The sequence below is a fragment of the Humulus lupulus genome, chromosome 8 (assembly GCF_963169125.1).
Source record: "Humulus lupulus chromosome 8, drHumLupu1.1, whole genome shotgun sequence".
Taxonomy (NCBI): Eukaryota; Viridiplantae; Streptophyta; class Magnoliopsida; order Rosales; family Cannabaceae; genus Humulus; species Humulus lupulus.
This window is the reverse complement of record NC_084800.1, coordinates 79,821,949-79,832,597: the sequence shown is the minus strand read 5'-3', so window position 1 is coordinate 79,832,597 and position 10,649 is coordinate 79,821,949. Positions and strand designations below refer to the sequence as shown.

The following is a 10,649-nucleotide window of genomic DNA, read 5'->3' as shown; positions in this document are numbered from 1 at the left end:
ATATCCACGGGTTATTAGCGAACTGAGAAATGGCATAATTATATCAGCTACGTGGACGCCACGTACCCGGAGCTGCTGTTGCCAGGTCCTACCTCTCCACCTCGAGGTAACCAAAGGCTTAGTGAGATTACTAAGGAGTCAGGTCAGAGGTATGGACACCACGGGCTAAGAATACATCAAGCTCGAGGTACGAGCTTGAGTTGGCACCTCTGACCCCTTATAAAGTCAACCACGCAATGTAAACGTGCATATATCAGACATCACGTGTCTGATCCATCCCTGAATTCTCGGACACGCAACATAAACGTGCGTGTTCAGGCACCCACGTCTGGGTTGGGTCGTGCGGCTCATTATCCCCCTTATCTATTGATTAGACTACACTTCAGTGTCAAGTTTTATGAATTAATCATGAATGTCACAAAAAGTGACATGATGGGTAAGAAAGTCACGGGATGACCCTCTTTGCCAACCCCCAAGCGCCTTCTCCCTATAAATATGGAGACCCTGGGAGTTGCAAAGGGTTGGATTCTATTGTCTAAAGAAAGACCCTGTAAAGAATATCAGAAAGATAGCAATAATATTGGCTGGTGGACTAGAATGATTTTATCCTTTGAACCACCTAAAAAATATTCGTGTCACCATTTTACTTTGAGATCATTCATCTGTTACGGTTCATTATTTAACACTAATCTCGCTATTTATTCTATTAATTATCTGTTGCCAAAAAACCGCGTCAACAAAAATGAATAAGTAAATTTTTAAAAAAGAAAAAAAAACAATAATAAAGAAGACGATACAATAAAGTTTAATCAATTGCAAAAAATATAAATAAAGAAAAAATTAAACTTATAAATTAGAAAGAAACATAAAGAAGAAAAAAAAATATTGATTATACCTCCCTGCCAACTATAATAATTAAAAAAAAAAACTGGCATTACACTAATTTTAATAAGTCAGCAAAGCTTCTAAATAAAATGATCACAGTCCAAAAATTATATATATATATATATTTTGAAATAGTCAAAAAATTATACTTTATTTTGCTAAAAAATACACCCAAAGTTTTCTTATTTTCATTCCTCTTTTATATCCAAAAAAAAAAAAAAAAACATTAGAATAAAATAATGAGGCACATAAAATAAGCCTGGTTTCCTGGCTTTGCATCCCCATAACTTATACCAACCTACAAACGACCTCATCCAATCCCGTACGACCTCTCTCTCCACACACTTGTAAATCAAGGAGTTGCAGATCGCAATGGGTTGCTCTTCGTCCCTTCCAGGTAAATATCCCCAAATAATTTCACTCTGGTTTTAATCCAGTTCGAGACTGATAGGCATAGAATACAAACCCTCACCTGGGTCTTCTATTGATTCTTTCATTTTCTGAGCTCAAAAGTTATTGATTTGATTAGCACTAGAGATTCGATTTGATCATGAGTTTTTGTATTGAGCTATTGATCTTTGAGCATATGCTTTGAACTTGATCGCCCTATTGAGGATTGTTGTTCAATTTGATTGAATGGGTATTTTGTTTTCTCGGGACTCTGCAGATAGGGGCTCTGGGCGGTTGGCGGGTCCTAATTTGGAGAACGGTGCTGCTCCTGATTCTAAAAACTTACGCGTCAAGGTGTTTAATGGTTTATTTATGCTCTTTTTAAATTTTGGTTGGAATTGTTTACTTTTGCAAGCAATAAATCCATGAAGGAGTGAATTTGAGATTTGGTTATTCAATCATCAATGTTCTTATAAAATGCCTTTTGAAGATTCCTAGCACTGTTCAATATAATTAACTTCTCACTTGTTACTGTTAACAGCTTGTTCTGTTGGGCGATTCTGGAGTTGGTAAAAGCTGTATTGTTCTTCGCTTTGTTCGCGGTCAATTTGATCCAACATCCAAGGTGAGGAAGATTTCATTTGTCTGTAATGCTGAGAATAGATTTATATCTTTGATGGGAAAAAAATTTTGGTTGCCAAGAGGGGTAGCTCAAACTGACAGGCCTGTGGATCAACCACAGGGTCTGAGGTTCGAGTCTTTTCCAATTACTTACATAGCTATTGCTATAGTTTCTTGTATTGCAAAAGCCGAAAGAGTGAGGAGGCACCCCCCTTCTCTACAACTATTTTACCTGACAATCTGAAATGCCACTTGTATATGTTTGAATGCTGAAGTTAAATAAAAAGACTGATCATGTTCCCTCTTTTTGTAATTTCAGGTGACTGTTGGAGCTTCATTTTTGTCACAAACAATAGCTCTGCAAGATTCTACAACAGTGAAATTTGAAATATGGGACACTGCTGGCCAAGAGAGGTATTCTTTGGCAAGATATTGTTTTTTTTAAACCTATATGCTTATTTGTGCTCTAATTGAAAGAAACTATCCTACATTAATGTCATATAATGATTCAAGTTCAGATGTTTTATACTTTTATCTCTACATGTTTCCCACCTCCTCCCTCCCTCCAATACTCTCTTGAAAATTCACATTTGTCAAGTGAACTTTAATTACTGTTGTGTTTCATCCAGATATGCTGCATTGGCTCCCCTTTACTATCGAGGTGCTGCAGTTGCAGTTGTCGTATATGATATAACAAGTCCAGAATCATTCTCCAAAGCACAGTATTGGGTGAAGGTAATTTAACATTAGCTATGTATTTTCCTTTTATCTTGAAGTTTGTAGGATGGAAACTCACTGTATTTAGTTCTACGCATTTTCCTTTTAACTTTATGTTCTATCCCTTGAGGGTTTGTTAAATGGTTGAGTGGCAGATGAGAGGAGAAGAAACTCAGATTCTTTATAGAATTCAACGTTACTTGAAAAACTTAATGGTTCCTTTTCATTTCTTATCTTCTAGATGTGAAAGCAAATGTAGATTTAGTAGCAAGTAATTTCATGTTAGAACATTTTATGCTTTTTTCTTTTTGTCATATTCTTTGGTTTAGATAAATGGAAAATTTTGAGAAGTTTCCATGTTAGTAGATAAATGAATAGTTTGATTACTTTAAGTTACTTAACTCCTAAATCAAAATCTTACATGTGTGCCTGGCTACATAACTTATTTATTTTTCATCATTATATATTTAATTAATTTTTGCGCCAGATAACATTTTGTTAAGCTATACACTCTTGGTGAATGCCTACTAAACGGAGAGTTTTTTATATGGAGTTGGACTAGGTTTGTACCAAGTTGGGTATGTTGCGTCTATAAAGCCCAGTCACATGCTTGATTATTACCTCCTGTTGATCACCATTAGTGAAACATATCTTACCTTTTACTTTACTACTAAATATATATATTATTACATACAAGGTTTGCTACATTTTTGCTTACTTGGTGACGCAGTATCTTACTTACAGTAAAATCTTACGCATTACATACTGTAGAAGCAGAAAGAAGCTGTAAATTGTATTGTAATGTACTAGGATAGGGAATGGTTTTATCAGTGTTGGCAATTTGAAACTTGAAGTCGTACTCAGATATTTTGATTTTGAACCCCGTATAACTAAGTGTATCTATTTATAGTTTTATGGGAATTTTATTGTCAAATAATTGATAAAATTGAGTTTCCTACAGGAGCTGCAGAAACATGGGAGCCCTGATATTGTTATGGCCTTGGTAGGCAATAAAGCCGATCTTCATGAGAAACGGGAAGTATCTGTTGAAGTAAGAGCCGTACTACCTAATATAATGTTAATTATTAAATGCTCTTATACCAAATAAAAAAGTTTGTATATATTCAGCTGATAAACAACTATTGAATTTTGAAGGATGGCAGTGACTATGCTGAAAATAATCAGATGTTCTTTATCGAGACATCTGCGAAGACCGCGGATAATATAAATCAGCTCTTTGAGGTATTCATCTATCTATTGTGCAAGTATAGCGTATTCTATTGTTTCCTATGATTAAACCATCTAGCTTAGAATCCTTATTTGCTTGGATTGTAGATTTTAACATTTCAATTGGTGAAGTCAATATTACATCCTTGATGCTTAAATTATATATCTGTCTATGAAATTACCATTTGGTTCATCCTATGATTCTAAACATGTGATGTTTTCATTTTGGGTACTGCAATGGATGTTGATCTCAGTAGTGGAAGACAAGATTAGATTTAGATTATGCTATTTGTCTCTGAGTAACAACATATTCTTCTTTTTTCTTTACAGGAAATCGCCAAGCGACTTCCTCGCCCTACTACTCAATGATCGTTGAATCTTTAAAAGTGAACTAGTAAAAAGATTCACATCATGGGGAACACATTACCCTCTGTAATTATAAGTTGTATATTATGATATTAGTTTTTAAACGCCTGCATTTTCAGATTGTCGTGTTGTTCTATTGAAAGGTTGTAGTTTCGAAACACCCTTTTCCTCGAAGTGATGAATATAGATATTCAAGAGAAGAGAGATCCATAAGCTTGATTTTTTCACTGTAGGTGAGACAAACTCTTACTCTAGATGATTGAATTTGCTCCTTTCTTATTGGTTCTCAAACTATCACAGACCTAAGCTGGCCAAAGTTTCAATCTAGTTTTTCTCAGTTTAATGTGTAGTTGCGTAGATCAATTGGATTTTTGTATGCTACTAAAGTAACTAATGGACTTAATTATTTCAAGTTTCGGTAATTGATCAGCAATGACACATGTTGAAATGAATTTTTTTCTTTCTATCAATACAATTTAAATAAAATGTGTTAAATTTGCCATATATGTGATGCAGGAGTTATTAATATTTATTTTTCTGCAACGGTCTTTATTTTGCTCAGTTACTTTGTCTTTTGGTGTTTGAGTGATAATATTATTTTTGTCATTATACTATGCCGTTTTATCTATTTTGAGGCTTATGTATTGTTGTTTCTCCATAGTAAAGGGCAGACTTTTGGAAAAGAAGAAAATATAATTTGACTTTTGGTGTTCTGTGTATCTATTTTTGCTCTGAGTTTGCTAGCCCCTGCTTTTCCTTTTCTTGCTGGCTGTTTGTTTGCAGTAATATATTCACTCCTTTATATTGGTATCAGAATATGACCAACGACACCGGAGCTAGCCGCACCACAAGAGACTTGGATCATGACAACCACAAAATTTGGAAAGCACTTAGTGAAATAGAGACTCGTTTTAATGCCAAACTCGATACCTTCATGGCTGACATTCGAGTTGCTTTGCTTGAGTCTCGCCAATCACCCATTTCTCCAGTTGCCCTGCGGGAGAAAGAAACTGTTCACACCCCATTGGGTCATTTTGTCTCGACCTCGCATGCACCATTGGTGGTTGCCGACAATCTTGGACAACTACTCCACTGTTTCGCTCCCCATTCTCGTACCGATGATGATGTTATTCAAGCAATGGCTATGGGCAACCTTGGATTCCAAACAAACACACCCACCCCACAAGAATTTTGTCACCATGACTTCCATGATCTTAAAATACGTTTGGAGCTGCCTTCTTTTGATGGTAGATTACACATTCAAGATTTTCTTGATTGGCTACATGTTGAAAACTATTTGGAGTGTGTTGGAGTTCCAGATGAGAAGAAGGTGCGAGTTGTAGCCTATAAATTCACTCATGGCGCTTCTGCTTGGTGGGATCAATTGCAGACGAACCGTCGGTGCGAGGGTCGCCCAGAAATCAATTTTGGCTAATAATTCGATAACTACTCCGTTCTCATTTTTTTGCCCAAAGATTACGAGTGCGTGTTCTTTCAACAATATAATTTGTCATCAATGGGGAGGATTGTGACTGAGTATGCTAAAGAATTCTTTCGGGTTTGCGCTCGCACTAATCTGAATGAATTTGAAGATTATAAAATCTCCCTGTATATTGGCGGTTTGCGCTTGGACCTTCAAGATAGACTTGAACTTAGCTCTAGTTGGACATTGGAGGACGTGTGCATTTTGTGACAAAAATAGAAAATCTGTTTGCTCAACGGCCTCGACCTTCTCTCCCTCGTTGACTACCTTACAATAACTTTAATGATCACCCCTCATCCTCTTTTTCTTCCTCTCCATCTTCTTCAACAAAGAGCCTCCCTTCAATCCAACAACACACTTCCCCATCTCAGTCACCACATTATACTTAACCTCCACCTATGTCTCCAACCTTCCCCACCACTCATCCCCTTTGTCACCTATCCTGGCACCCCTCAGTCACGCCTACCCTATCCCTCCAACTAATTCCCCACCAGCCCAAATAGAGCACAACGCAATCCCCTTTTCTATTTTTGTCGCAAAATGCACAACATCATCCAATGTCCAAATAGAGCTAAGTTCAAGTCTTTCTTGAAGGTCCAAGCACAAACCACCAATATACTAGGAGATTTTATAATTTTCAGATTTATTCAGTGCGAGCGCAAAACCGAAGGAATTCTTCAGTATACTCAGTCAAGTCCTCCCCTGTTGTTGGTAAGAATTATATTGTTGAAAGCGCATGCGTTCATAATCTTTGGGCAAAAAATGAGAACGGAGTCCAAACTCAGCTCAACACCAGTTCTTGCTCTCCCCAATTTTGATAAACCGTTTGAGGTTGAAACTGATGCTTCCATGATTGGTATTGATGCAGTCCTTCTTCAATGTGACAGTCCTATCGAATATTTCAATGAAAAATTCAGTGGTGCACCCTAGAAATGGGGACTATATGAACAAGAACTTTATGCCGTTGTGAGAGCATTGAAAACATGGGAGCATTATCTCACCCGTGAGTTTATTTTGGACAGTCACCACCAAGCCCTTCGTTTCATCAACTCTTAAAAAAATCTCAGCCATATGCATACTCGTTGGGCTCTTTTCCTTCAACGTTTTACTTTTGTTTTTAAGCACAAATCAGAAATCCACAACAAAGTCGCCGATGCTTTAAGTCATCAAGTCCACCTTCTTACAGTTCTGCACAATGAGTTGACTAGTTTTGACTCTCGTCCCCAACAATATTTTGATGACCCTGACTTTGGTGCTATATGGCTTAAATGTGTTCAGGGTATTTCTCATGGCTTTTTTCACATAATGGATGGGTTCTTATTCTTTGGTGATCAGTTATGTATCCCCGAATCTTCTTTGAGGGAATTATTAATTCGGGAGCTTCATTAAAGTAGTCTTGTTGCACATCCTGGAAGGAACAGAACCATACAACTGCTTGAAGATCGCTATTTTTGGACCCATTTACATAAACAAGTATCTCGGTTTGTTGAACAGTGCTCTATATGTCAGCATGCAAAAGGTACCTCAAAAAATACTGGTATTTATACACCTTTGCTTTATATGTCAGCATGCAAAAGGTACCTCCAAAAATACTGGTATTTATACACCTTTGCCTGTACCAAATGATATTTGGGAAGATGTTAGTATGGATTTTGTTCTAAGCCCTAGGCCTCCCCAAGACTCAATGCCTCTCAGACTCTGTTATGGTTGTGGTTGATCGTTTCTCCAAATTGGCTCACTTCATTCCATGTAAAAAGACTTCTGATGCTAGCAATGTTGCTAATCTTTTCTTTCGAGACATTGCTCGCTTGCATGGTGTTCCCAAGTCCAATACTTCAGATCGTGATGTCCGCTTTATTAGTCAATTTTGGCATGAAGTATGGAAATGATTTGAAACTCATTCGCAAACTGATGGGCAAACAGATGTTATGAATCGTACTTTGGGTAATTTGATTCGTAGTTTGGCCATGGACAAGCCTCGTCAATGGGATTCCATCCTACCACAAGCTGAATTTGCCTTTAATTCTCTTGTTAATCGTTCTACTGACACCTCTCCCTTCTCCATTATCTATACCAAAGTACCCAGCTTCACAGTTGACTTTATGCAACTTCCTAGTTTATGAAGTCGCACAATTGCTGACCTTGCTACTATTAAATAAGATGTGTTAAATTTGGCATATATGTCAACTTTAAATAATTATTGTTGGGCTCAAAATATTCGGCCCAAATATCTTGTTATTTTCAGAATAAGTAAAATATAGTGTTTGGTCCAAACAGAGGAGATCTCTTCTGTCCTCTACAAATTGAATGGGCAAACAAACATTCTGGTAGGAAATTCAGTTATTCTAATAACCAATCTGGAAGTAGAATGAACAATTAACTCTCTAGTGTTTTGTCCTATAAATATCACTTCGCTAAAGAAGAAAATGGATAGTGACTTGAGCATCGGAGTGTCTTTCTTGCAGGTGCACCCAGACGATTCAACGATCACCTGAGCCATCTGCACCGCCGAAGAACATCGGAGAATCATCGTTTGATACCAAGTTCCTCCCGAAATAGAAAGATCAAATTTGTTACATCATCAATTTGGCGCCGTTTGTGGGAACTTTTTGAATCAAGAAAGTTTCGCAAAATCAAGATTCATTCGAACGTGAAAGCCATGCTGCCAAAAACTAACGGAGCATCGAGCATAGTTGTTCCTGTCGCCTCCACGGTAGATGTCGGTGAGCAACTCGACAATATGTGCTGATTATTGGAAGCCAGCCAACATAAGTCTGATGAGGCCATCAGAACATTGACCACTGCCTAAGCAAAAATGGAGGCCGGAATTATCGAATTGCGAAGAGCAAATGAAAGCCTGCGCAAAACTTAGGACAAGAAAAAAATCCAATTTCGACGGGTTGAAGACCTTGGTAGTCCAGGTTGACCCATCTAAAGACGACACTCCTTGTGTCAGAGGGGGATCTCAGGCCCCGATGCCGTCGTCTTCAACCTGTCAACAGCGGAAGGCTGTCGAGCGATGGGCCGAATTGCATGAAACACAAGTGGACGCTGACATAGAGCTGTCACGAACAAACTTAGCTGCCACAGAGCGCAGTCGTCTGCAAACTCATACCCAAGCCGTGCCCGAAGCGACCACTGAAGACCCTGTAACGTCCTGCGTTTTCGGGTACCTGTAAACGACTCGGGTCAAGATTTTTTCCCCGAGTTAAGAATATTATTTTAAATAATATTATATTTGTTTGAAATTTATTTCCATGAGTTATTGCTAGCCAAATTAGGAATTTTGTGATTTAAAATTCAAGATAAGACTTTCGGTCTTAGACCGATACAAAAATCCTGATCGGGTAAAAATCTCGGAAAATAAAATGAAAAACTATGGCAAATATATTTTGGGCATAAAATACATTCATAAAAATTAAAGTTTGGTAAAAAATAATAAACCTAAGGGAAACTGGAAATTTTAGGGCATTTTGTGTTAAATGCTTAATTTTACCGAAATAGGGAATTTTATTCATGAATGGACCTTAGGTTAAATTTTATTGTGTGATTAATTAAATTAAATGTGAGAGACATTTAATTTAATTATTTAATGTTAAGTTTTGTGTTTAAAACTTAATAAGAGTGAAAAGGTTATAAGAAGTCAAATTGAATTTTTCTTTTTGGGAAATATTTATTAACCTTTATAAAAAAAATAAAAATGATCACATATATAATATATGTGGTGGCCGGCCATGTGAAGAAATAAATGGGGATGGCAAAATTTTAATTGAGTTTAATCCCATTTTAAATATTAGGGATAATGTCAAGTGGGTGGGGATATATTTTAGAGTTGTATAAACTCTTCAACACCCCCCCCCCCCCCCCCCCCCCCCCAAACCGACCACTCTTATTCTCTCTTTCACTATCATCTTTTTGAAAACTCTCTCAAGTTTTCTCTTCATCTTCAACCTCAAGAACACTAAGGAGGATTGGAAGCATTTAAGCCTTGGTCTAGGAAGGGTTTTCCCTAAGGTAAAGTTTCCATAAACTAGACTTTTGTAAAGTTTTAACCATAGATTTTTAAATAGCTAATTATCTATGTTGTTGGGGGGAGTTGGTTAAGGTTTTTGAAGGAGCCAAAGCTAATAGGAAGATCCAAACCTTAAGCAAGAACAACAAGAGGTAAAAAGTTTACTTTTATGGTAGTTATTGTATGGTTTTTAGTTTTAAGCATTATTTTGTATAGTTAATGCTTAAAGTTTCTTATTGGTGATGTAATAAGGTTATGATAGTTGTTTTATAATTTTTATGATGCTTGTGTGTTGATTTTTGAAAATAGGGACCAAAACCCCCAAGGGTTTTGTAGGAAATCCTAAAACAAAATACATGTTTTGAGCGGTGACTTCCAAGGGGTCAAGCATCCACTGTATATTGATTTTGTAAATTTTAATTTTACTGTGATGTTTTTGAGATTGAGTACATAAAATTGAGCTTTTGAAACACTAAAAAATGTTTAAAAATGAGTGAGTTATGCTATTTCAAAGTTTAGGTAAAAAAACTATTTTTTCGTATTCTTAATTTCAGGACCAAGTTTGGACAGCCATTGTATAGAGAAAATGAACCCATTTTTTTCTAAAATTTGGTGGACATATTATTGGCATAACCTAGTATTCCATTGTAAAATTTGGTAAGAAAATACTGAACAGTTTGAAAGTTATTAAGTGTCAAAGTTTGGAAAAATTAAGGACTTGAAAATAATGTCATTTTTAACTCATTGTTGGAAAATAATTTCACCAATCAAAAATACTCATTTTGACCTAAGATTTTACAAATACCTAAAAGGCATACCAAAAATGGAATTGGGAAATTTCGGTAACAATTGGATAAGTAAATTTCAAATTATGACCTAACAAAATATGTAGTTAAAAATGTGAAAAATAGAGTTTTTACACTTAGTGCAAAAAATGAGATTTTGGAA

General features: G+C 36.4%; 1 protein-coding gene across 1 annotated transcript; it reads left to right on the top strand.

Moving 5' to 3' along the window:
* The first annotated feature begins 1,109 nt into the window (after nt 1-1,109).
* LOC133797924 (ras-related protein RABF1) lies at nt 1,110-4,658 on the top strand. The gene is made up of 8 exons (XM_062236051.1): nt 1,110-1,282; nt 1,553-1,629; nt 1,817-1,900; nt 2,216-2,310; nt 2,526-2,631; nt 3,575-3,664; nt 3,769-3,855; nt 4,171-4,658. Exons 1-8 carry the CDS (start codon nt 1,258-1,260, stop codon nt 4,207-4,209), a joined length of 603 nt encoding a protein of 200 aa, XP_062092035.1. The 5' UTR covers nt 1,110-1,257; the 3' UTR covers nt 4,210-4,658.
* Nucleotides 4,659-10,649: the final 5,991 nt, after the last annotated feature.